Source organism: Megalops cyprinoides, chromosome 13 (assembly GCF_013368585.1).
Source record: "Megalops cyprinoides isolate fMegCyp1 chromosome 13, fMegCyp1.pri, whole genome shotgun sequence".
NCBI lineage: Eukaryota > Metazoa > Chordata > Actinopteri > Elopiformes > Megalopidae > Megalops > Megalops cyprinoides.
In genome coordinates, this window is record NC_050595.1 from 3,665,602 (window position 1) to 3,693,017 (window position 27,416).

A 27,416-nucleotide genomic window follows, 5' to 3' on the forward strand; every position below is an offset into this window, starting at 1 on the left:
CGCCCCCGCTGCCCGAAGGGGACACCCAGCCAGCCAGGGGTTCGGAAATTCCAGCTGGGCAGACTTCGTTCCAAAAACAACAGAGACTCCGGGGAATGGTACCCTCTGCTGCCAATGGCAGCTGCTGACTGACAGCCGTCTATAAGCAAGGCAAGAAACAGCTTCACTACCTCACCCAGTGTTTTGATGTTTCTGATTCTTATCTGTTTTTCTCCCCCCTTCCTATCTCTCTCTCTCTCTCTCTCTCTCTCTCTCCCTCTCTCTCGAAGGCTGAACGTCACCATGTATTACTAGGCATTACACATTACACGCCACCCATTACTAAGCATTACATTTTTCCTGTTATGGCCAAATGACAGCTTTGACCCAGATCATCACACCCCCCGTGGTTGTTGACCAGTAGATTATTTTGTTCTAGAATGCAGTGGGAAGTCTTATCGAGTCCCATGGTTGCCGTGGTGATGGCGGGCTGACGATCATGTTTGTTTCAGTATGTGGTCACAGCACCGCTCCGATAACCTTCACCGCACACAGTGGGTGGGGGCCCAACCCCCCTCGCCATTGGGAGGGGGAGGGATCTGTGCCTGGTTCCACACATGTTGTGGGGTGAGGTGGGGGGGGGGGGGGGGGGGGGGGGGGTGAGCAGACTTACATAACTACATTTTCCATTTTCTATGACTGAAAATTAAAAATAGCTTCCCTCCGGCTGCAGGGGGAAGTTTGTAGGCTGTTGCGCCATTGAATTTTATCTGGGTTGAGAAATGCCTGAAGGGGGACCATCACTGCTAATGTAAACCTGCTGCTTCTCACGACTCATACAAATCAACGCAGGTGTTTTCCCAATATCATTCTGTCAATAGCTGTCATACAGCCAAAATAACAACAATAAATAATAACAATAATAATCATCATCATCATCATCATCATCATCATCATCGCTACATCCAGGCTGTTCAATCGAAACACATGAGAGACCCTGCAGCTCAGTGCATTTCTTGACTCTGCGGCTAACTCCACGTACAACACAGCCACAAGTTTTTGGGTGATGTCATTTATAGGGAACCTACAATGAACACGGACCGTTCAGCGGGGTAGTTCTGGTGTAAGATCTTGGTGTTTGGGGGATAGAGGTAAACACAGCACAAGGGTATGAGTAATGGGGTTACTCTGACGTACTGCATGCATAGTGGTCAGGAGCGGGGTTCATGACCAAAAGGTTGCTGGTTCGATTCCCTGCTGGGGGCACTGCTGTTGTTCCCTTGGACGAGGTACTTATTGTACAAATGCCTCAGTATGTCCAGCTGTATGAAGGGATAAAACTGTAAGTCCCTCCGGATAACAGCATCTCCTAAATGACAGTAATGTAATGCAACGGATGCAGGTGTCATTCAAACGGTAAGCCCCCACTGAACAGGTATGAGATAGTGAAGGGGAACTCAGCGATGACATCACTACCCTTTAAACCAACAGGCCTTGGGCTCACTAACTGGAACCCCTTCTGCCTCATGTTGTCATTTCGCATAAGGCAAACAATGATCTTGCTTCCTTTTACGATACCCTGGAGGGCTGACCTCTCTCAGAGCTCTGAGCGAATGGAGGGCCACGTTGCTTTGTGTAATAGACTGGGCAGCAGGGCAGCATACTGGTAAGGAGCAGAGGTCGTAACCTGAAGGTTGCTGGTTCGACTCCCCACCAGGGCACTGCTGCTGCACCCTTGGGACAAGGTACTTAACCAGAATTGCCTCAGTACATATCCAGCTGTAAAAATGGATAACATGTAAAAAATTGTAACCCACGGAAGTCGCTCTGGATAAGAGTGTCTGCTAAATTACATTAATGTAATGTAATTTAACATGGTCCCCGTCACACAAGGTGTACAGGAAAGAATTCTTCCTTAACGGCATAATGTGAGATAAGTGAACCCTTTAAAATACAATACTAACAGCACAATTCTGCCTTAGGTGGCAGTTAACTAGATCAACATCCTATCAGTAGGAACTTTCCTTCCAGTCATAGGTACTGCAGGCAGTGGCAAATACTGATATAACATTGCATAATAAAACATACCTCATAAACACTTGGATAACATACCGCTGGAGCCAGGCCAATGGCAAAACGGCAAAATACCAGCATGACTGATAAAACGTATTGTGGGGAAATCAGACAATGGACATTTCTCCAGGGTGCGAAACCGAAAACTCTGCGGTAGGAGATAAGAGGTAAGAATGGTAACAGGGAAGGATGCCAGCTCTCAGGTAGGTGTGACCTGGTTCATAGCCAGACACACAAAAAAAAGAGACACATTTATGTGAAGTTTGAAACAATGCTATCACAGTGCCACAGCATCAAAGGAAAATCGCCATGGCGACGCGTTTAGCCGGGGTCTGAGATACAGGCCTAAGTAAACGCAAACAGGTAAAGAACATCAGAGGTGAGAGTTTGTGTTTTATAGTTTCCTGTTGCCGCTCACTCACTCGACACTCTTACAGAATCTAATTAAGAGTAAAACGCCTCACCGGGGCAAACGAATGGAATGAATTTTAATTTCCTGAGGAATGTTGCTCTACATCCTCTGAGGAACCCGTTACAGCATCTCTTTCACCTGATACCACAGTGCCATGTTCTTGTGACATTTGTACAACGTGCTGTGGCATTATTTGCCAGCTTTCTGAACCCTCCAAAGGAAAGTGAATTAAGGTTCTCAGTATGAGGAGGAAAAAGTGCCCAAGAGAAGATATAACAAGGGACATTTAGCTGCAGACAAAATGTGAAATAGCAGCCTTTACTCACTATTTATTTTCTCTCTACTTAATGTTGACTGATTTGTAACCCACACAATAAGTTACATTCTTACACTCTGAATACTTGACTCCCACATTCTGTATTAAAAATATTGTTGTAACATATGTATTATACACAGTATTGTAACGTATATAGCAGTACATTTTTAATATGAGACACTCTGCAGAATATTTAATACTCTATAAATAAAATAATCTGGAAAAAGATGTCTGCTGTTTGGTGAATTCTCTACTTTCCCTAAAAAGTGTTGGTAAAGCACTCTGACGATAGAATTGCTTAAGACCAGAGGACGCTCAGGCAGGGGGTTTGATTCGGGGATTTCTGAAAACTACGCGGCCACAGTGGGCCGAGGTAAACACACCAAGTTACAGCATGCGGAAGAGTCAAAGCGGGGCAGATCTCAGAGCGCTTCATAACGCCAAGTCGCAGCGACAGCCAGTTGTCGAGCAAGTAAGTTCATCTGTAATAACTAATATTACATTTAAAAAAAGTATTACTTATATATACTCAGTTTTATGCTGCACGCTGGTTTGTATACAGAGTAGGCGATTCGGTTACGCAGAGAAAATGATTTTTCTTTTTGATACTGTGCAAGGTTATTTTGTTGAACAACTGAAACTCTTAATTGAATTTAAAATTCGTTTTGAATTACCGCTGTTGCCTCCTTTGATTGCTGTGTACAGATGTAAATATTTCGATCTATCGTGGTGGCTAAGTGCTGCAGTGCGGTCAGTCAGAACTCAAGACAGCTGGGACTTTCCACTCCTTCAATTTATTGGCTGTTCTGAGCGCTGTTTTCCTGCCTGCGCTCCGTTGTAGCAGTGAGGATCGGATGACTTCATTCTCAGACTTCCTTTCACTTTCTCGGAGAGCTTTTAGTCGTGTCCCGAGACTGGTTCTTCTGCGTGCTGATGTTTTGTTGACAAGGAGTTTTCTGGAAGCTTAAAGGTGAAGGTGAAAAAAAAGAAAACACTAGAAATGATAACAGCGTACAACTAGCTATATCTTACCAAAACTGAATTTGGTTGCATTTTGCCGTGGTAGCGAGTCTACGTAAGGATTTTGTTTTTCTGCCTTCAGACGCCTGTGTCGTGCTGTCCCGCAGACGCGACGATGGCACAGCCTGGCCCGCTGCTGACGATCCCGGAGCAGGACGTGCGGGACGTGGTCCTCACCCGCACCAGCGCCGGCGCCTGCCTGCGCGGCTGCCACCGCAGGACCGGTCGCTTCGTCACACTCAAGCTTCTGCCGCTGCGTTCGGCTTCGGAAAGGTGAGGGTGCGCTGACCGGGAGCAGTTTCTGTATTTCAGATAGCCACTCATGGTTATTAGGAGTCATTTTCTGTGCAAAGATACGGAGTTGCAGTTTTTAACATGTAAAGACCAGAAACAAATCTAGAAATAGGCCTACGTGGTTTTCCTGCTCTAAATATGCTAGAACATTAAGAATGCTTAATTGCATTTATTTAATACCATATCTTTATCTAAGCTAAAGTCATTTAATGAAAACATTTTTGAGAGTGGGAAAGCTTTAGACTGCCCCTCCAGAGTGTTTGATTGACTATGGGAAGCTCTCTGTGATATTGTTTTGCACATCATATCATCTCCAAAGCATTTCCATAAGCTTGGAGACCATCCGTGTTTCAGATCACATCTCTAAATTACAAATCGTAATACTTGAGTTAAGTATTATTTTTATACCTTACTGCTGTGTATGATTGAAGGGTGTGTTTCAGAACTCCTCCCACATGTGGAGATGTGATGGTCTGGATAATACCTTAAACACGTGACATTAAAACAAGACTAAAGGGTGGACAAGTCTTGTCAAATTTATTTGTAATACTGGTAATATCAGATAATACTATATGACTAAAAAGACACAGCCTCCCACTTGAAATTCATTAACACCTACATATATTCAGATGATGACACAGTTTCATCATTGGTCCCAGATAAGGTTCTCACTGTGGCTGACTGGAAGCAGTGCATCAGGAAAGAGAATGATGTAGAGCGTGGGTAAAAGAGATGAGCCGTCCTGTCACCGCTTTCCCTTCTCACTGTGAGAAAACAGCCGAGCCACGGGCAGCTGGCTCACCTCAGACAGGCCTGTGGTATTTCAGAGCCGCAATTCCACCGATTCCGTTTCACTCGGCTTTGGAATGCGGCCCTCCGCTCCCTGCCGTTCCCATGGTGACCAGCCGCCGCAGGGGATTTCTGAGCTGCAGATGGGTCAGGTGACTCTCCTGTCTGTCTCTGTTGGTTTTGGCAGCCAGTGGAGCGAGAGAGCCCTGGGAGACCTGGAGCTGGTCAGACGGGCTTGTTCGGAGCGGGTTCTGGCCCCTCTGGGCTTGTACCGGGCGCGGTGGCTGGTGGGGACAGTGTCTGAGTGGATGCCTGGGGGTTCCCTTCACTCTCTGCTCTATGAGGTACGCCAGAAACTACATCAGTGGCCTCCAGATACAGAGAAGTGAATTTATTTCACTTTCTCTCATTATTTGTTATCAACATGACATTAAGAACAGTACAAAGGCATCGTGAGTTGTTAATTTAACCACTGAACTGGTGTGGAAATCCCCTCTTTTCATGGACAAAGGAGATGGTATTTGGGCTCATGAATAAAATAGCAACCTGCTCATTGACACAAAAATACCACAAGAAAAAATACAAAGAATCTTCTTGCTTGAGAGGAACATACATATCCCGAGGCACGGTGTTTATGACCAAGGTCTTAGCTGTGCAGTTTAATCTGTTCAAGCTTACTGAATGCACTGTACTTTGGCCTTTAACAATTCATAGCAACTCTTTTTATATATTTAACTCTAAATGTAGATACCCCTATTTCCCAAACAATTCCGTCAGTGTTGAGGTTTGGGGGGAGTTGGAATTCAGAGTTTAATTCAGTACATACTCTATTCACAATCTGAAAGTTGTACTCAATGCTTAAATCTTAAATTCTAGTTCTTTCCACTCATATTCACTACTGAACTTGGTTCCAAAAACTGACTCTGTCCTCAACACAAAATGGGTCTCAGAAATGACCCAGAACCTGTATGTGTAATGAGTGACAGAAATGAATGTTGTCATACTGTTTCATCTCAGATGCAGGTGTACCCTGAATTCCCTATGCCCCTCCGGCTCAGGATCCTATTGGATGTGGCTGAAGGGTTGTCCCACCTACACTCCATCCCAGTCTCCCACCAGGCCCTGAAATCCACCAACGTGCTGCTGGATCATCAGTACCGGGCCAAGGTACCGGCACCCAAGTCTACCTGAAACCTTTCCTTCCTCACTTGGCTGAGCAGCTCGAAGGATCCAAAGGCACTCACTGTGATGAGGTCACACGCTGTCAGTTGATGCAGTTTTCTTCATTCAACTTGGGCCTGAGCCACAATGTGTTAAACTGAATGCGGTTTTCTTCAGCCTCAGGGGCAAATTCTTCAAATAGGCCTTATGGGTTGACAGCAGTTTATCTATTTTCCCACCTCCTTTAGTTTTTCTAACCAACAGGAGACTGCCATTATTATTGTGTTTACAATAATAGTAATGGATTGTATTTACATAGGACCTTTCAAAAATCTCTGTGAGTGAGGTTATTCACCTCAACCTCCACTAATACACAGCACCCACATGGGTGAAGCTGGGTCGTCATTTCTCACCAGAATTCTCACCACACATCAGTTGAGATGGAGCAGGAGGGAATTACTTATCAAATTAAACAGAGGGGTTATTAGCTTGCCAGACAGACAGGGTCTGCTAGGGAATTAGACCAAGACACACGTCATTCTTTGTGATAAGTGCCATTGGATCTATAATGATCACAGTGATCCAATACCTCAGTTTAGCCTGTCATCTGAAAGACGGGGCCACGTTCAGGGTCCTGGTTCAGGCTTCTGCTCATGTGGCTCAGCTTAGCACCCAGGTGCGGGTCTCATGGGCCGTCCCCCTGTCCCTGTGCTCTCCAGGTGTGTGACCTTGGCCCATGGAGTGGGCGGAGCACAGCCTCGACTTGCTACGAGGGGACTGGCCCCTGCATCAGGGACCTGGCGTACCTGTCACCTGAGCAGCTCCGAGGGGAAACGCCCTCAACGGAGGCAGACATGTACAGGTGAGTGTGTGGGAGGCGGCCCAGTAACGCCTACAGAAAGACTGCAAGCTGGATACCTGATTTCCCTGTTTAAAGGAGGAACGGGTGGTTCACATGTGGGATGAAAAAGGTAGAAGCTGTGGTTGAAACATTAGGGAACTAAATCTATGCAGTTTAGAGCAGGTGCTGGAAGCAGTACATTATATTACATTCATTTCGCAGACACTCTTATCCAAAGCTACTTTCAGCACAATAAAACAGAAGTGTATCCATTCAAGTTATATGAGCAACAGTGTCGGACCAGACACTTCCAGACCAGTGAGTCTGAGCGCGCTATAACACTGTTCAAGCACTACCACAAGTTCACTTGTGCTAACCTGAAACCAGACAGCCGAGAAACGAAGGGAAGCCAAGTAGATTCACTACCATACATTAGACAGTCACTAGATCACAGTATCCGTAACACATTGTGATACTATATGTAAAATAAGTAGCAAGTAGTATCAGTAGCAGTTGTTACTGGCATTACTGACATTGCTATACAGTAGTCCTTTCAAGGTAGTACTGTTTAGAGGCTCATCCACCAGGCAGCTTTAGCTAAGCAAACATAGCACAGGTAGTGATTAAAAGCCGATCGTTCATATTTTTACATTTACATGATCAACACCTAGCAAGCACTCTCATCCACAGTGACTTACAAAGTGCATCTAATGAAGGGAAACTGCACAAACAGGACACCGCTAACCACAAATTAGCAAGCGTCAGTGTCTTAAGCGTGGTGCCGAGATCGCAACAGTGTATCTAGATCAGCACGTAAGCGCAACACAACGTACACAGAGGTGGGGCTATACTGTTTCAAACAATGCTAACACATACCCTGAATTAAAGCTTCCCCATGTATAATTACACATAATTGTACAGCAAAAGATCGCAACAAAAGCACAGGGATATTACTATTTGTAATTTAAAAAATCACACATCATTCACGCTAGGTTGTTGTTATTCAGGGCCCACAAAGCAATCATGTAGGCCAACTATTTCTGTAAATGTTGTTAGATTACAGTCACAGCGTGATTATAATGTTTTCATCATGTGGTTTTCGCATCGAGCTAGAATATGTAGAAAAACTGTTGAAATCTTAATAAAAAACAAGGCTAATAAATAATAGTTGCCCATATTCCAGCTATGCTTGGTCCCTTAATTCATTTAGAATTCAGAGCTGATTTTACTGAGAGCTGTTTGGCTACAGAAGTACAGTAAAATTCCTATCCATTTTATAGCACTGTTTTGGTAGAGCGCTGTGACAGAAACTGCCATACTATAAACTGTAATTTGTCAGAATATGACAGTGTTCTGACAGAAACAAGCTACAATACAATATAATATGCTCAGAGAGAAGGCAACTGCGATACTACAGACTGTTAGGGGTGTTCAGACGGATGTCAGCTAAACCTTTATCCCTGTGTCTTCTCTAGCTTCGGGATACTGCTTTGGGAGACCTTGAAGAGAAGAGCTCCATATGAAAGTAGGACACTGGAATATTTTATGCACCCTCTTCAAAATGTAGAACAGAGTGTGCATGTCTGTGTGAGTGAGTGAGTGAGTGTGTGTGAGTGTGTGTGTGTGTGTGTGAGTGTGTGTGTGAGTGTGTGTGTGTGTGTGTGTGTGTGTGTGTGTGTGTATATGGGTACAGTAAAACTTGTAGTGCCATTAGTGCAGGGGTTGCAGAGCGGGTTTAGAAATGTTCTGAGAAGGTCATATTAAAAAGAAAAAGAAAAAGAGAAAAGTGAGTTGTGCAAAACTTCCCAGTAGTCACTGAGCTAGAGGCCGCCCTTCCACGTCCAAGGCTGAGATCTGCTGAATCAGTGTGTTACTTGCATGATGTGGCATTTCCACCGGAGGTCGGGGAGGAGTCACTCTGTTGAACGGTGACGATGCACAGCAATGCGCAGTGGCAGAGAGAGCATGAGTGTGCGAGTGAGACGTGTGTCAGCCTTCCTCTCCCTGACTCAGTGGTAGCCCTCTTTCCAAAGCAACCCAAAGGTCACCGCGTTCAGACGCGAGGGGCTCTGTGCATCAGCGTTTTGCAACGCTCTGCCTTTTAAGAAAACTCGCCTTTTTATCGCACCCCCGGCTGTCCACGGAACACAGACACCACGTTAGCTACTGTTAGGGCTGTGACACGGGGGGGGGGGGGGGGGGGGATTTCGTGTTTTTTTGACTTCTTGGCTCTGGCCAATGGAAAGAGGAGGGGAAACAGAGGGCATGTGTGTGAGGTTCCTTTCCTACTGTCTGAGGGCGGAAAGGAGAAGTGGCTGGTAGACTTAATTTGGGACAGAGGGCAAGCGGGTGGTGGGGGCAGTGGGCAGGCTGGAACAGCAGAGGTTCAGGAAACGGCGAAAGCAGAAAATGACACGTGTTCCTGTCCTCCTGTCCGTCACACAGATATCAGCCGGCCACAGGAACTGCTGCTGTCTGTGCACAGCGGGGTGCGGCCGGGCGTGGAGGGCGAGGCCCCGCCTCCCGGGGTGCCCCACGGCCACGCCCTCACCCAGCTCGTGGCCCGCTGCTGGAGCAGTGATCCACAGAAACGCCCCACTGCTGTCGGTAAGGAGCGCAGTGCGTTTGACAGGGCTGCAGCGCCCTCTGCTGGCCTCTTTATGTGACACACACACACACACACACACACACACACACACACACACACACACACACACACACGTCACCCATTCATCTTTACATTGGTAATCCTGGCTCTGTGCAAAACTGACTCCAGATCAGTCCACTGCAAAATAATAAATAAGTTGCAACTCTCTGCTCCCTCACTGCCTGATCAGAGAAGAGTGATCATGAGGCAACACGAGAGCAGTTTGGAATATAAACCATTATAGTAAGTTGCCTTAAAAAATATTATAACAGAGTATTTTCCTCCTCACCAATGTGATATTTGTTAATGCAGTAAGTCATTAAACAGGTTTACAGCTAGGCTGGGCTGTAAATAAATAAGAGGTGTTTTATCTCCAGGTTCAGCCAATAAGAAGTGAATAAAATCAGGAAGTGAATTTGACACCAGCCTTCCGATCACCCACACTGAGCCAGTAGTATTTGCCATGTGCAGTGAGGGACTGACCCAAGCCTTGTGATTTCCTCACCCCTCCTCTTCCTCTGTCCATCCTCAGACTGCATGCTGGAGCTGAGGAAGGCGCTGGCGACCTTTCACCCCGAGGCTGCCGCCCGGGCTGCCCTCCAGCTGAAAGAGAGCAAGGTACCCATCCGGCACCCCCCCCCCCCCCCCCCCCACAGCCCTCACTCAGCACTGATCTCTGGTCAGTGCCGAACACGTGAGCTTATCCGTTTAAGCACTCTGCTTGTGACCAGAGGTCAGTGTTTCTGAAGGGGAGTGAGGAGAGACGGAGCAGCCCGTAACTGCGCAGCAAACAGATCAGACAATGAATGCGTGCACACTGAAGAGTAGCATAGCGGTTAAGGAGCAGGACTTGTAGCCAAAAGGTTTTTGGTTCGATTCCCCACCGGGGCACTGCTGCTGTACCCTTGGGCAAGGTACTTAACCTACAACTGCCTCGGTAAATATGCAGCTGTATAAATGGATAATATTGTCAAAACTGTAACCGATGTAAGTCACTCTGGATAAGAGCATCTGCTAAATGGCAATAATGTGATATAATAATGTAATAATGTAATGTAACAGGAGGCGTGATGTCTTCTGTCTTGTGTCCAGGAGAGGGCGCTGCAGGGATGTAAAGCCCAACAGGCTGAGGAAATGAAGCTGGAGATCAATAATCTGGAGGTAAGGGGAGGTGTGTGCAGTGCAGCCTCGCTACTCTGTGCCTGTGACAGGTGCCTGAGGCTTTACGCCTAAACCAGTGATTTAAAGCGGCTTAGCGAAGCTCAGAATGAAGCGTTATGGCTCAGCTAATGGTTTGAAAGGGTTTAAATTCAGCACAACTGGCCAAGCTCGCTTGTGTATGGTTAGCTCGTTAGGCAACGTCGCCCTAACAGCAAAAGTGAGAGAATGGTTAGTGTCTTCTGTATCATAGATCTGCCTTTTTCAGCGAATTACACGTTAAATGTCTTGTTGAACTGACGAGTTGTCTGTTGTTACTAAGGGGGTTGATTAGTGTCCACTTTGTGTGGTGGGGGCAGGTGACTCCCCTACAATAGTCATAACCCTACCCTTCCTCTGCCATTCACCTGGGTGGGAACCACTGTCTCGGCCTGTCTCTCCTCATCAGCTCTACGGTGGCTGCAAGGACACAAAAAGCACCGGCACAAAGACAGTGCCCATGGATCGGGTCCAGGCATCCACACCATCCCCACCACCCCACAGTCCCAGCAACACTCCCCCGAAAAGCCCCTCCCCGCCCCCCCAGGGGAGGACCACACCCTCCCAAGGGAGGACCACGCCCCCCCAGGGGAGGACCACACCCCAGACCACTAGCTGCAGAGGTGAGATCGACTGATATCAAGAAACACGAAATGAGAGAGTAGACTGTAACCAGCCAGGATAAGCTATGCTTGCTACCCAAATGAAAGAAGGTTTGAAAATGAAATGAATAATCAATGCATAAAGCAATGTCTTTATTTCCGCCCTCGTGGCCTCGTCCCTCATGCGACTCCTGTGTGTTTTCCCAGGGTGTGGGAGTCCCCCCCTCTCCCAGCCGAGCCGGAGTCACAGCTTCCCGACTCCCCAGCAAAGGATTAACACAGGGAGGGCCTACCAGCAACACAGCCCCTCCCCTCCACCTGTGTACTGCTCCACCCCCTGTGGCACCCTAGACCCCCCTAAAAAGAGCCCCCCATGCCAGCCATCTCTTCGTTGCCAGAGTAAGACCCCCCTACACTCGCCCGTGTTCCCTCCACCATTACTGCTCCTCTCTCCGCTCTGCTGTCTCCTTCTTTCATTTCAAGCACTCTGGAGAAAGTGACAGCCTGTAAACTGAAACCACTTTGTTCATAGTTTGTCTGTGGCACTGTGATCACTGGTTTGATGAGTGATCACAGTCTGATCAATTTTGCACGCAGGAACATTTAAGCATTTTAATTTAGATAGGAGCTTGCCAGACTCTGTTCACACCCGCCAACGTATGCCACCTGATGGTCAGAATGCCCACACTGAGAATGTTGGCTCTATTGTGACATCACTGATCCTTAGCCCCTCCCTCTCCACAGGCCTGCCAATGGGGTTGCTGGATGGGCAGAGCTGCTGCAGGATCCTGCGTGAGAGGCGCGAGGTCATCGTGAGGGGCATGACGGAGGGGCGCCTCAACTACGTGCTGGACGTGCTGCGGGCCCGGCAGGCCCTGAGCCGGGAGGCGTACGAGCTGATCACCGCCGCCCTGACGCTGGCCGCGCGAACCCGCTCCCTGCTGGACACCTGCCTCTGCCTGGGCGAGGGCGCCGCCACCCTGGTGGCCTCCAGCCTGGGCTTGGTCTCCGTGGTGACCACCCGCAGCCCCTGCCACCTGTATAACTGAAGAGGAGCCGGGTGGGGGGTTAGGGTGACCTATCGCCAGGAGATCTCCTCAGGGACTTGACTCCCTGACTTGATTGGTAAAGCCTCTGTCACGTGACACGGAGGGGAATTTACTGACGGCTGCATTGCCTCACCAGATCTGATTTGATTGTTGTGGTGAACTGACCCACAGAGAAGAAGGTGACCTGTTGGTGGTGTAACTGTTGTGATGTAAGTTGCTAGTGGCTCACTGGTCATTGGGACCAGTATTCATATTCATATATTGTATTTATTTGTGAGATGTCTTCATCAGTAGTTTAGTAGTTTTCATAAAACTCATCATACTGTATATTTGAAAAATGTTAAGTACAAGGAAATCAGTAATGTTACAACCATGCCAAAGTTCCAAAGTTCTCAACTAACTTTTGTCTGTGTTTACAATGTGACAAAAATATGCACACCGAGGTTGTATTGTTATCACGGTATATCTATATGATGTTGTCATACTGTTATACACAGGGTGACTGACTGTGTTTGTGTTAAAAATCATTTTTCAGAAGCACCAGGGAAAGCATTTGGCTTGACTTACCAAATGCAGTCCAGGTGGATATTGCCTTAAGGTTGATTAGGTAAATGCCTGTTTCTCTGCTACGTGGTTGCTTGCATTATGTGGTCCTGTGAGAACTCAACATTCACTGCCTCTGCTTCCGTTGTGTGATGTCATAAAGGATCCAGTCCATTGTGATCTGTTCTTGGGAAATGGAAGGTGCCAGAGAAATAGTAGTTGCAAAGCAGTACAGATTGCTCACGACTGTTGTGAATCAGCATGGACGTCTCACCAAGTCGCTTTTTTAAGCTGGTATCTTGAATCAAGAACTTGTGTAAAATTATCCATGCAAATTACTATGCATTTGTGGTATAGCATCTGGAAAAATGGTGTGTGTGGACTGTAATAAGTATAACATACTTAATAAACACTATCTAGTCTCTCAGGCTGTTCCTGTCTGTAAACCACTGTCACACGTCCCTGCGTAACCCTGATTGCTTTATTACAAAGCGTCGCACCCACACAGAACTTTTTACTACAGGCATGCTTCAGCATGTATGTTCTGTTCTTCTCAGCTACAAGGACAGGAGCCTATAGAACAAACCCTCATGGAACCGTAGTGAGATACACATCAGACCAGGTCAGGCTCGGAGACTGACTCAGTGGATCATACACATAGGTCTTAAGGTCCCTCTAACACACACTTTACCCCATAAGACCGGTATTAAAATCCGGAGGAGCAACCTATTATTGCTGCTGCATTGTTTAACAGACTTAATGGCTTAGGACATATTGCGTAGCTTACGTATTCACATACTTCCCTTTTGCATAGCAGTACTTTCACTGATGATAAAATCTTTAACGATAACACATCTGAACTGCCCGGGACTTGAACCTGTAACCTTCACTTGCTCAGCTCCATAACTGCTGTGCCACACTGTCACCCCTTTAGCCCCTTCGCAGCCCCTGCAAGGTCATGCTGTACGTTTAGTCTTTCCACCCAGGAAGGGGTCTCATGTAAATTCAGACGGTGTTATCTGGAACACTGGACACATGTTTAAGATCAGCGCTGTGCAGTTTCAATCAACTTCACTGAACCCGATACATAAAATGACGACACCAAGACAGTTCAGTATTCAACAGACATCCAGGAACACAACTTTGCCCGAGGCAACAAATCGCTGGAAAATGTAATATAATGTGCGTCCTTTTAAAATAACAAATTTCTCCAAGAACTTAAGTGTTGCATGTGATAACAAGCAAAACTTGATAAAACCCACAACTTTACCATGATATGCTTAACCAATGCAAAACACCGCGAAAGCACTCGTCTTCAGCAAACAAACTTTGACCTGTCACGTGGTGTGGAAAAATATCCCTAGTTTAGGAGGACCAAAACTGAAGAAAAATGAAGTTTTTAAATCTCTTTGGGCGATTAAAGTCGATAGTCATCGGCATGGTCCACGTTAAAGCTTTACCAGGTTTAACTATGTAACCTTCCGTTCAAAGTTTTCAGAGTACAGCTCGCTGGCACGCCGTTGTTGAGAAATTGTACCGTCTGACGTGACTGCCTTACTTCGCAGGCACTCCGTTAAGCAGATCCACGGTTCCGGAGCTGATTGAAGACGCCTGCCGTGAAGCTGAGATCTACAGCGATGCAGGAGTTGTAAGAAAACAAGTGATATTATTATCGTTACACCGCGTTGTTCTGTCATGCATGAAGGACGAGCGTAAAATTTTGCATTTGCATTTTGCAGTTGGGTTCGATACTTTGCATTACACAATGTAACGTTCAGAACTTTTCTCTGTGGCCATTCATTTGTTAACCTAGCCTACTTTCCCGTCCTCGGAACGTATTTTATATTTTAAAAAAATAAATAAAAATATATAGGTTTTTATACACTGGATGACTCTTATAATATGAATCTGTTTCAAATGTAAAAGAACAGAAGCGATCCATGAATGAACCCGTTTCCTCTGCTCTTATTATTGTGGTTGTTGGGGCGATTCAAGTTGGGAGGAGATGTTCTGCACCTCGGCTTTCAAAGTCAATGCGAAATTATAATACAGGCGCCGCTACAACTGACTCCCGTATGCTAGGTCTTATCTTTAAAAAAAAAACCTACCAATTTCCATGTGCCGCAGCTGGACTTCAGGTTAATTCTAATTTTAATTTCATTGTCTATCAGTCTGGGATGTGTTTACATAAATAATGCTGTATAAAATAATATTTTATCGTAATGTCACTAATAAGAAAATGGTTCTGATAGCCCGTTTTTTTGCAGGATGGTCTGATCATTGAGAACATGCATGATCTCCCCTACTCGCTGAGCGTAGGGCCGGAGGTGTGTAGCTGCATGACGGCCGTGTGCTCCGCCGTGAGACGCGCCTGTCCGTCTCTGCCCCTCGGAGTGCAGATCCTGTCCGCGGCAAACCACCAAGCGCTGGCCGTGGCGCTCGCCTCGGGTGCGTCCGTCAGCCGTCAGCCCTGCGATCACAACGTCAGTGCGGACTTTAACCAGGCATTTCAACCCAATGCAACCGCTTCTGACGGACCTGCTTCTTAACAGCAACGTGGCCCTCATAGTCCAACAGCTGGCCGTACCTGTTAAACTAAGGGCTGGTTTCAGCACAGTGACAGCGCGTTTTGTTTTCAGTTGAAATGGATGTGACACCACTGACATGCAAATAATTTAGGGCAGTGTGACCGGAACTGGACCGGGCCGTTAACAATTGAGCAGGCAGACAACTTAACTCGAAACGGATAAAGTTACGGAATTTTTCAATGTTTTTCATCATGACCGATCTTTGTTAGGACGATCTAACAGCGGCTGGCTCCATTTTCATAGTCGTGTCTGATGTTACATTACATTTATCTGCCTTTGCTATCTGTAGAGAATTGGCAAGGGCCACCATGTGCAGACCTGGTGGTAGTATTTAGCCTTAAACAGTATTGAAGAAAAAACCTGATGTCTCATCGTTCTCCACCGCATTCCATATTAGTTTGTGGTCAGTTTTTTTGTGTGTGTGCTGATTCGTTGTTTCCGCTTCAGCTTATTTCCTGTAAATTTCAGTGATTCTGTGTTTTGTGAAAAGGTTTGCTAGAAACACCTCTGACGCTGACACAGATTCTACCATTTAAAGTGTCTTGCACGATTTACGTTGTCTTGGTATTTCCAGCAGCGTCTGCCTGCGGGTTACTCTCTGTGTGACAGCTGCGTCAAAATGTAATTTTTGTCCATTTTTGTGTGCCTGTTTTGAAAGGTCTCGATTTCATTCGCGCTGAAGGCTTCGTGTTTTCGCACGTTGCCGACGAAGGCCTTCTGAACGCGTGCGCTGGCGACCTCTTGCGGTACCGCAGAGCTATAGCAGCCGAGCACATTCAGATCTTCACCGACATTAAAAAGAAGCACTGGTAAGCTCTGGGGGAATTCCGCACCGGACGGGAAAATGATGAAGGACACACTCATAAATGCAATTTCCTTTGTTGTTTTTGTTATCTTCCTTTCATTTCCCCAGATATTGTCTCTGCTGTCAACATTGAAAGTTGGCTAAAATGAAAGCAATGGAAATTTCCTTTTGAAGTGCATCCCTAAACCATTGAATATCTCTATGGTTTTGCACCCTTGTATTTTTTTTGGACATTTCTGAACATTTGGCTGTTTGGTTTATCTAATTTCCCGCTGGATACCCTCAGCCCACATCACTTCTCCATGCCTTAGCACCCCTGTACCAGTACACCTGTGTTTAGGAGCAGAGGATTGTGGGTATTGTGGAAATTGAGTAGGCCTGGATCTCTGCTGCCCCCACCCCGCAGCTCCCATGCCGTGACGTCTGACGTGAGTGTGGCAGAGACGGCGAAAGCGGCGGAGTTCTTCCTCTCGGACGGCGTCGTCCTGACGGGCACCGCGACGGGCGAGGAGGCCGATCCGCGCGAACTCAGAGGCAAGTGCTGCCGCAGCGTGCTCTCGGAGGCGATTTACTCATCTCTCTCTCTTTTTAAAAATGATTTACTTTTAAATTTAAACAAGAAGCCACTTTTTTTTCCCTAAAGGTCCACAGATTTTATTTTGATCTTGAAGATGGGTCAAAGAAAGAGGTGGAAATACGTGTACATGTGTCCTTTTCATGTCTGAGAATGTCCTGAGGTCGCAAAACTGCAGATATTCACCGACCTTCATATCATCTGGCTCATCCCCTTTACCTTGCTGTACTGTATATCAGCCAATCCACAAAGCGGGCAGAGCTGTGAATCTCTGCAGAATTTCTGATTTTTTGCACAGTGTGAATCCCGCTGACACCTCTTTCCTTTGTTGCAGAAGTGGCTCAGACAGCAAGAATCCCAGTTCTGATTGGCTCTGGAGTAACCCATGATAACGTGGAGCACTACGTTGATGCAAGCGCGATGATCATTGGCTCCTACTTCAAGAGAGGAGGCCACTGGGCCAATGCCGTGGATCCAGAGAGGGTGAAAAGGTTCATGGGAAAGATGCATGAGCTTAGGCTTTAGTTTGCAACCTGAGTGCAAGATAATAGTCTGTTTAGTGCAAAGGACATGCGAAGTACAAGTGAACATGTGAAATATAACAGATCCATGTCAAATGAAAATGTGAATTTTGTTACCGTAAATTCCCAAAAATGTGGATGCTTTGGTTTGGGTTTGTAATCACTGCTGTTTAAGGTGCTGAAATAATTCAGGGATTGCTTTGACAGACCCAGTATCTGTGTAACATCCACATTCATTTAAAACATCTTTGTTCTGTCTTTCTTTCGTAAGAGAGGTAAACGAATAAACAGCCAATCAAAATCATACTGTAGTATCCGCAAACTGCTTATCTGTACTCAAAACCCAGATTAGTGTGCATTAGTAACAGAAGCGGAGCGATCAGTGATATGAAGGAGAAGTGACCTTCAGTTCTCATTAATGTAATATAACAAGGCCAGGCAAGTACACCTTTGGCTTACTAATATTCAGATTCCTGACGTACATTACTGTAATTTGTTGTCAGAAGCAAAATTATCTTGAATTGTACAAATAAAAACACAAAAAAGTGAGGCTTAGCAGTTTTAAGTTGTTTGCACAGTTCACAATTATGTATTAATTTTAGAATTATTGGCTACTTCACATAGTATGACTGTACAAATACATTTCACCATAAAACACGGCTGTGACGCACTGTCAGAATTCTCACAAATTAGCTACCAAATGGCCTGGCTATCCTTACATTGCTTCAAATAGAGCACAAGATTTGAATAAAACACTTATTATTATATGTACTTATTAGCCAACACTAAGTAAACTCCACCAGCTCCTTTCTGCCCATGTTACCTTCATGTCATCACTGGTCTCAGCTTTTGGTGCAGAGAATTCTGGGAGCCCAACATAACTCATGCATAATGTACATAGGATTATAGGTACAATTTGAGGGGTACTGCAGGGCCGTAAGGATATGTGTGAGACGTAACCAATTTCATTAAAATAATTTATTATTATGTTAATAGACCGCAGCATCAAAATATTAAATGAATAAGCGTTTTAGCAATGTATTTCAAATGGAGATGATTTGCAACAGTCTGTCTTAATTATAATGTCTGTGGAAAAGATTTTCATTCCAGCCCATCTCTTTTGCATCTGAATGTTAATACCCTGTACAGAATTCATTTTGCAGGTGGAGCTTTGCAGAAGAGAACAATTCATGCGTCTTCACGTTTGATGCAGTTATGAAATTTTAAATGACTTCTGCTTTGAGGAAAAAGAAAATGGGGATCTGGCAACAGGGGCAGTCTGGAGTGTGCGATCATGAAATTGTGGGAAACCCTGCCATCTAGTGGACATGAAGAAACCTGCAGAGAAAAACTCTCAGCAGCTGACTGGCCTTCATTTCCAAAATGGAGTGCCGTGTTCTTAGATGTCACAAACCAACAGTCACTTTAAAATGGTTAATCCTTGTGCATTTATGTTTGTACAGCGCAGCTGATAAATAACACATCATGGTTTTGTGGTGCTTTCATTTTAAGAATGTCCAAGATCAGGTCTGTTCTTGCTGTCAGCCAGTTAAATAGGGCCTATCACTGTTCTCTACAGGCAGCTTCCAAATATGTTCTCCCCATATGGTGATCTACAGGCAGAGCAGGTCATTAGCTCTTGAGCTGGGTGTAGTAACAGCGGTGTTGTGGAAACGCCATGACCGCTGGAGTCAGTTTAAATTCACCACTGAAGTTTTGCGTGTTGTGTGTTTCAACAGATCAGGGTTAAAGGTCACCGCATGGGAGGAGCTATTAACAAGCATGTGCACCCAGCCCTGTCACAGAAGACCACCAGTGATAACATGCATAAATGACTGCATGTTGCAGTAGCCAGCTTGCAAAAAACATGCATATTCATATTTTTTGTGGATAATCTCTGTAAAGAGGGGTATTATTGGGCCAGGGAAGGCTACTTACCCCTCCAGAGCAAGAACCACTGGTTCACAAATTTTTATGATTTTACCTCACGAGTGGATGTGTGGAACCGTTTTAAACCCTTACTGGACTTTCTCCGCATCTAACAGTGTAACATAATACGGCAGCGGAAGCTTTATCCTGTCTCGTAAATCCAGTGAGTGTGGAGGTGCGGCGCTTTACAGGAGACATTGTTCCCTCGTCCCCCTTCCCAGCAGCCCCGGCTGCAGCCGGCGCAGCTCTGAGCTCGATGTTAGCGAGCGCGTTTCCTGTGCTAAAGAAAGCCCAGCAGTCTGTCTGCTTTATCCCGTCGCTGACATGCATCAAAAAAAAAAAAAAAAAAAAGAAAAACCATCTTTTCAGATCTCCGTCTGCGCTCCTCTGACGGGCAAGCCGTCCCTTTCAGCCGCGGAGAAAGGCCCAGAACAGGAGAACTGGGGGCCGGGGGGGGGGGGGAGTGGGGGGGGGTGATGTATTCCTGAGAGGATTTAATGGAGTTTAGCTCTGTTTACAGCGTGAAAAATGCCACACAAAAGCCGTTTTCTTTCAGCTCGACACTGACCTTTCAAATCCTCCTGCTTTCACGGGTGACGCATGGCGCTACCCCGACCGACCCTCCCACGCACCCCCCCTGGCTGACGCGCGCACCCCATCGTTTCGCCCCCATGTTCCTACGTCTGGCTGCGCTGTAGGTTTCCGCGCAGGGCGCTGTGCTGTCGGTCCGGGATCGGACCCCGACCCCCCACCCTACCTCACACCACGCAGATCTGTGGAGAATCGATTTCTGATTTCACCAGCGTTGGAGCAAGAAGCGTAGAAGGGCCAAGGAAAGACAGAGGGAAGGAGGAGGGAAGGAAGGAGATGTGTCTCTGTCACGCTGGCCTGTCGTGTTGCAGAATCAACCATGGAAATTGCGCTCTCTGCAGCGACTACATCAGCCTCACACTCACATGAATGCTCCAGCTATATGTGTGAGTGTGTGTGTGTGTGTGTGTGTGTGTGTGTGTGTGTGTGTGTGTGTGTGTGTGTGTGTGTGTGTGTGTGTGCGTGTGTGCGCGCACTGTCAAAAAGACGCACTCTTCACACGGATCACACTGCAACCTGGATTTCAGTCCGCCTTTGTTCCTCAGGGCCTATCTTTACACGCCAGCCTTGAGAGCTTCTCAGAGTAGCTGTAGATGCTGGGAAACTTGATAAATAGGCAGGAAATCAGCCTGTTCACATATGGATCCTTTTATACTTAACGCTCCCCAGGCAGGAAAGTGTGCAACATGCAGTAGAGCTTTCCTTATCTGGCTTATATGGTTACACGTGTCCATAATTAGGTGTGAAATCTTCATTAGTTCCGTTTGGAGCTCGCTTCTGCCCTGTCGCCGTGCTCCACTTTTCTCTTACAGGTACAAGCTACAGGACGCACAGGTGTGTGTGTGTGTTACATACCTTCAGCTCCTGCTCTGGGTCTCCTCATTCATCTGGGGTTTGTCTGGTGTCCTCACCCCCGTCATGGTCCCTCTCATCCCTGTATGGTAAGCAAAGTTTGCATAATGTTATCATGAGTGCTGACTCTAAAACTGAAGGACAGGAAATCCACACTGAAAGGTTGCATGAGGGTTTACCTGGATGGTCCTGTTCTGTTCCCATGTTCAAGGCCACGGACTGGAGATGATGTGCGTGAGGCTGAAGGAGTAAGGGAGTTTTCATTCACGGTACGCAATGACAGATATCCCAGCATGCCATTCTCCCATTGAGTTCTTCAGTCACCACACCGATTCTGTATCACGACAAGATCTGTGGCTCTGGAATTCTCTCCACCCTCCACATCTGCTTTTCTTGGAGGTTCTTAAAACGTTGCATTAGATTTATTAAATGAGTAACATAAACACAGCTTCTCTTGCATATATAGTGTCTGTCCACACAGATGCTCCAATCTGCAGAAACTTTCATGAAACTAGAATTTTAACCTGCAACATTTTTCTTCCTCTACCACTAGACTAGTAATGTAGTAATGTAATCTTTTGTTAGTAGAAGACAGGGATGTCCACCCTTTGGATGCACCATTAAGAAGATCTGCTGGGGGGCCGGAGTTTTCTGCACAGGGTGGGGGCTGGAGCTGGCCTCCTGGTTCTGTCCGGTCCAGCCTCAGTTCCACAATTCCTGCTGGTCGTCTCTCTGGCTGCATTTCATGCTGTTCTACCCACCTCATTGTCTCCAGTGTCTCCTTCAGGGCTGTGCTATAACGATTTCATGCTTCTTCACTAATTATCATTAATTTTGCATCAATCTCTCAGCTTCTTTGCCTCTCTCTCTCCTCCCTTGCGTCTGTCTGTCTCTCTCTGTCCCCCCTACCACTCTCTCCCTCACTTTCGCAATGAAGAGATATGAGCTGAGCTTTTTGCACCTCCGTTCTCCAGCTGAGAGATAAAGAAATGGTATTGACCCGTGGCTGACCTTCATACTGTGGCAATTTAAATCGTACCACACCAGGAAATAAAAAGTGTTAATTATCGGATTAACCTGGAAGAATTAATTCCACACACATCTGTGGGTGTCTCAAAAGAGGAGATGGCTTTATTTTTTTTTTTTTAAAGAAAAAGGAAATATTTTCATTATTAATTAATCAAATCATTCATCAGAACCTTTGTGTGTCCACCTTTGTGATCATATTATAATCATATGATCATGATTATAATCACATTAATATGTGTGTATGTGTGTGTTTGTGGAGGGAGGGGGGATTAGGAGTTTTGATTTCCTTGGTTTTGAAAAGTGATAATTACCCAATTCCAATCCCTACGTCTCTGCTACCCCCTTGCTGCTTACCAAAACATGCCTCGTTCTCATGCTGCCCGTTGCCCCCGACGACAGCCCAGAATGCAACACCACCCCCCCCCCCCAGGCAGGTTGTGACCCAGCCCTCAGACATGGGCACCTGGCGCTCGGAGACAAAGTCATTTTCAGTTGTTTGTTTTTTTTTTTTTTAAAGCTCTCTGATCCATATGCAGAGAGAGGGGAGCGCATTTGCTGCTTTAATCCGGAGGAGGCTTTCAGAGAGGGGGAGGATGCAGGAGCTGGGGGGGGGTGATGCATGATGTGCAGGGAGTAATGGAGATCGGGCAGGCGTCTGCAGCCCCCCCCCACCCCCCCCCACCCCCGCACTCCGCCACCGCACCCACAGTGCACTGCACCCAGATGTTCAAAAGAAACCCCTTCAGTCAAAAAGCTTTTAACGCACTTACCCGTCCCTACGAAAAAAGACGAGATCGCCTCCTCCTTCCAACGTGTTGGTTTTTTCCTTCTTCTGTTTTTTTTAAAGATTATGTAAAGATGAGCACATTATTCGGGACTCTGGCTTTAATCTCAAAAAACGAAATGTGTGTTGGGTTTTTTTTTTTTTTTTGGTCCTTGCAACCTCCCTCATCTTATAAGGACTTACGGGCCTGTGCTTGGGCCGCTGAAGCACCAGGAGAGGTTGGGGGTGGGGGGGGGGGGTGGGGGGGACCGCGAGGCCCACTCATTCACCCTCTCCCCAGACACCTGTCCAGCACGCTGGCCGTTTGGGCCACAGGTAATCCCTGCGGTATGACACGAGCTCCCCCCCAACCCTCCCTTTATGAAAGATGGACACCCCTAAGACAGCGACGAGTGGGTGACAGGGCCCGGGGAGGTCAACTCCCCCCCCCCCCCCCCCCCAGGCTGTAATTGCAGGGGCGCGTGAGGAGAGGGGGATTCTGGGTAGTGTGGCGGTCGTGGCGGAGCTGTAATTAAAGATGATAGATGGTGCTGTCAGCTCCCTCTGCCCGACGCACCAGCGGCTCCCTCTGAGGGTCAAAAGCCCCTTTCTCTCTCTCTCACTGTCCTCCTGTCCTCCCCCACTGACCTGCCCACACCCACACACTCACCGCTCCTGTGATCTCTCTGCAGCCAGGTGCTCTGTCTGTCTTTCTGTGTGTGTGTGTGTGTGTGTGTGTGTGTGTGTGTGTGTGTGTGTGTGTGTGTGTGTGCGCACCAAGTGTTAATGTGTTCAGAACCCTGCTGTGCACTTTTTTCTGGGACAGGTCACTGAAATTCTGCACCCCTGAGAGCACGGAGGTGTCTGTGACTGCAGACAGCACACTCATGCAATCCAGCGCTTAAATGCTCAGCCCTGTGGATTGTGATGGATGTGTGAACATTCAGGAGGTCTCAGCGACGTTTTCCCGGGAGTGTCCAAAACACCCCATCCCCTGACCCTACCACTCTAACCCGCCGCACACAAAGGTCACGCCAGATTTGTAATTTTCATTGTTTTTGTTTGTTTTTTTTTTCCATTTCCACGAATAGAATTCTTGTGAAATGCAATTTACCAGATTGGCCAGCAGAGGGAGCACATGTATAAAGCATGAAGTTGGTGGTGGCGTCTTGAACCCCCAGCTAAATTATAAAACCCCTCTTGTTCTCCTCACTGAGCAGCTATGTAATCCGTACACCATTTTGAATCCTTGTAGTATGGAAAGTGGCTATTTTCTAATTGAAGGTGATCTGAAAATGTCTTCTTCCTGTGCCGCAGCACCAGGAAATGACTGGCTTTACTCACTGAAATTAGATCTTGCTGGCTATCTGTAAATCCAGGAGGTTTAATGTATTGTTATTTTCCAGTTATTCTTTCTACTGCTTCCACTTGGGTGTCAGACTCATCAGGAATCCAGCGGATCCTTTTAAAAAGCTAATTTTATTTCCCTACCACAAAAATTTAATTTATTCCATATCAACTGACACCCTGGCTGTGAAGATACTTTTTAATGTTTCTAATTTTGTGTGCCTATTTTTGCAATGTGCATATATCTGACTTGTGTATGTGTATGTGTGTGTGTGTATGTGTTTGTGTGTGTGTGCGTGCGTGTGTGTGTGTGTGTGTGCGCACATTTTTATATGCTATATATTGTTCTCTTCAGGAGAATTGCAGGGCCTGTTATTGACCCCTTATCCATTAAGGCTGCATTACCTGAGACTTTCATCTTCAGAGCAGAGACGTAATCAGTCTGGAGCTGATCAAACGACAATCTCTGGAGGAAGACACACACTCACCCCGGACCCTCTCTGGGAACAGATGTCCGCTACAGCGGAAGGCTTAGAGGAGAGGTGTGTACCTGCACAGAGGTGTGTACCTGTAGGAGTGTGGTGGGGTGGCACTGTTTTGCGTTGCGTTTCCATGGTGAACGTCAGCGAAGCCCTCCCACCGCCATCAAGCTGCTGTTCAGCCGTTTTGTCCTCTCCACGGAGGCGAGCCCGGTGGCCGTGACCTGGAGTAACACTCCAACACATGAACATCAGTTGGGGGGGTGACTTGCAGACCGGGCAGGCTCTGGGGGTAAACCATGTGACTGTGGCACAAACGGTCTTCTCCGAGGCCTAAACCACTCAAGCGCTTTCCAAGTCACACTCATGACACACTAATGTCCCACTTCCCACAGAGGTAGAATCAGTGCTCCTCCGTCGCCCCCTCAAACGGTGCTGGGGCCAGCTCCCTCGTGGCACCATGCTTTTAAGAACCCCTCCTGTCCTCCTCATAAGCACAGGAGACAGGCTCTCCCCTCTCACAGCGGCTCCTGGGCCAGGCTGCTGGCTGCTGTTTCTTTAAAACACCACAAAGCCCGCTCACTCTCAACTCACCGAGCAGAAAGAGAGAGTGCCACTGTCACAGGCAACTCCCAAAGTGACCAAGTGGAAAAAATGGGGGAGTGTGTGTGTGTGGAGTGGTCGGGGGGAGTCCCCTCCTCATGTCCTGACTGAAACACTCTTCTGGGTCTCCCTCTTTCCAGATCGGCATTTTGTTGGAGGAAGTAAAGCTGAGAAACTGAGAAATTTCCTGAGCAATGTTTCTTCTCCCCCGTTGCCACCATTACGGCCTACTACGTGTGAATTGTCAGGCACATTCCCTGCTCAAAGACGCTGAGCGCCTGCTTGTTAAGGCTGCATTCTGCTTTGTGGCTGGTCATACTGCCATCAGCGGCTACGCTCTGCAGAATGTGCAGCTGAAAGCATCTCTACCTGCAGGGGAGGTACGGTATCATTCAGGTTCCTGCTCTAACATTCTGCCTCACACATAACCAGCATAACAGCTTTTCACAGAGATCATGCTCCTCTCAGTGGATCCCCTGTTGGTTGTGGAGTCCTCGCTATTCACGTGTTAAACCGCCCAAAAACCGAAATCCATGAACAGTGAAAACACCTGCATTATGTTCTCTGGTGCTGTCTCTCTGCCTTTTCACCTCTGACCCAATGAACAGTCTCTCTGTGTTTCAAGGATGACATGCAGCTGATGTTTACAGGAAAATGCACCCACTGTGGGTGGTCCCGGGGGAGCGAGCGCGTATGTTAAATAACAGAAAATGTGTTGACTATCAACATTTTACTGAATAAACTTTATTACTTTAAAAAAAATTTGCGGGGGGAAACACAACCCAGCTAATATGAATAAATAAGCAATTCAAGAGCCAGGTTTGTTCATTAGGGGTGCAGGCGGAAGGACAGACCCGAGCTTAATTAATTCCACCTTCCCAGCAACCCCCGGGTTTCTGCGAGCACAATTCAATTAGCCAGCAGCCGCAGCCAGCGAATATATTAGAATAAGGCGCTGAACAGGCAGAAAGGTGAGGTTACACTTTCTAATTATAATTATGATGGATGACCCTCGGTGGCCGAGCAAAGGGGTGTCCTTTACTCTCTTTCCGAATGTATTTTCTGCTCGTGGTGGTGGTGGAGGGGGGGGGGGGTCCTCGTCCAGGACCATTTCCGTGGGATTGGGAGGAGCTTGCTGTCACGTTTCATCAGTTGTAAGCTTGGAGCGGAGCGTCTCTTGGTGAGAGCTGTCTGTCAGCGGGGCAGCGTAATCGAGGTGCAGACTGCGGAAGGACGCACGAAACGCTTCACCCCCCCGCCCCGCCCCGCCCCACCCGGGGGTTTCGGGACGAGGCGGTGGAATTAAATTAAAGGGGCGCCTCAAACGGTAAGACAGAGTGAGGGGAGGGAGACGCAGGCGGGCCGCGCTCGTTCTTAACCAATCGGGCCGACATCAAGAGCCCGCCGGAGTGGTGTGTCCCGCTTAATTGAGGGAATATGTAAATGGGCGGGGTCACTCCGAGTGGCACAAACAGCGCTAATGCGCGTGAAATCCATCCCGTCTTTCTGATGCGCTTCGTTCGATGAAACAGTCCACACACAGCACTACACCGTCAGTGCGCACTGGTGAGATGCTCAAAAGAGAAAGAAAGTTGCTGGGGTAGCAATTCGCTATCCTGTGAGGTGCTGCATCTGACTCATATTCCCACGCGCCAACTAGCGGGGGACCAACCCTCCAGCCTTTGTCTTTTATGCGTATTTCATGTTGTTTTTCCCTTCAACATCACATACGGAAATGTGGAGTTGGCAAAGAGGGAAGGCACGCTCTGGTTGTGTGGATTCCCTGAGCTAGCCTGATTAAGAGAAGATTTTCGGGGAGGTCACATGTATTTCCATACTATAATGAGACTAAGCTGTGGTGCCGTCTGACATTTGAAATTTCTCTTGACTGGCAGTGTCAGCAATCACCTTTACAGGATACAGGCTGATGATGGTTTTGGGGGGTGGGGAGGAGGGGGTGGGGGAATAAAACTGACCAATGAGGTGTCAGGGATCACTGGTATGGAATTAACCATAAAACCCCCCTCCCCCAGCCAGGCCCTGTGGTGCTTCAGTCCAGAAATGTGACCAATGGCTGTAAGATGGTGCCACCATCCAGTCTAAGAACGCAGATCAGGGTGGAGGACTCTGTCTGTCATGTTTTTGCTGTTGATGGCAGAGGGATGTGTTGAAATATCTTGTTCATTGTGTGTGTGTGTGTTGTGTGTGTTGTGTGTGTGTGTGTATGTGTATGATGTCTGTGTGTGTGTGTGTGTATGTGTATGATGTCTGTGTGTGTGTGTATGTGTGTGTGTGAATGATGTCTGTGTGTGTGTGTGGTGTGTGTGTATGTCTGTGTGTGTGTGTGTGTGTCTGTGTGTATGATGTCTGTGTGTGTGTGTGTCTGTGTCTGTGTATATGTGTGTGTGTGTG

General features: G+C 47.1%; 2 protein-coding genes across 2 annotated transcripts; both read left to right on the forward strand.

Moving 5' to 3' along the window:
• The first annotated feature begins 3,654 nt into the window (after nt 1-3,654).
• si:dkey-181f22.4 (receptor-interacting serine/threonine-protein kinase 2) lies at nt 3,655-12,433 on the forward strand. The gene is made up of 12 exons (XM_036544581.1): nt 3,655-3,756; nt 3,883-4,073; nt 5,071-5,227; nt 5,901-6,050; nt 6,764-6,906; nt 8,361-8,410; nt 9,331-9,492; nt 10,065-10,150; nt 10,625-10,693; nt 11,139-11,352; nt 11,539-11,730; nt 12,076-12,433. Exons 2-12 carry the CDS (start codon nt 3,916-3,918, stop codon nt 12,378-12,380), a joined length of 1,686 nt encoding a protein of 561 aa, XP_036400474.1. The 5' UTR covers nt 3,655-3,756; nt 3,883-3,915; the 3' UTR covers nt 12,381-12,433.
• A 1,846-nt stretch (nt 12,434-14,279) lies between these two features.
• Nucleotides 14,280-17,844, forward strand: zgc:162297 (uncharacterized protein LOC555865 homolog). Its single transcript, XM_036544389.1, has 6 exons — nt 14,280-14,386; nt 14,489-14,571; nt 15,191-15,371; nt 16,170-16,320; nt 16,723-16,850; nt 17,225-17,844. The coding sequence occupies exons 1-6, from the start codon at nt 14,314-14,316 to the stop codon at nt 17,413-17,415; spliced, it is 807 nt and encodes a 268-aa protein (XP_036400282.1). The 5' UTR covers nt 14,280-14,313; the 3' UTR covers nt 17,416-17,844.
• The last annotated feature ends 9,572 nt before the right edge of the window (nt 17,845-27,416 follow it).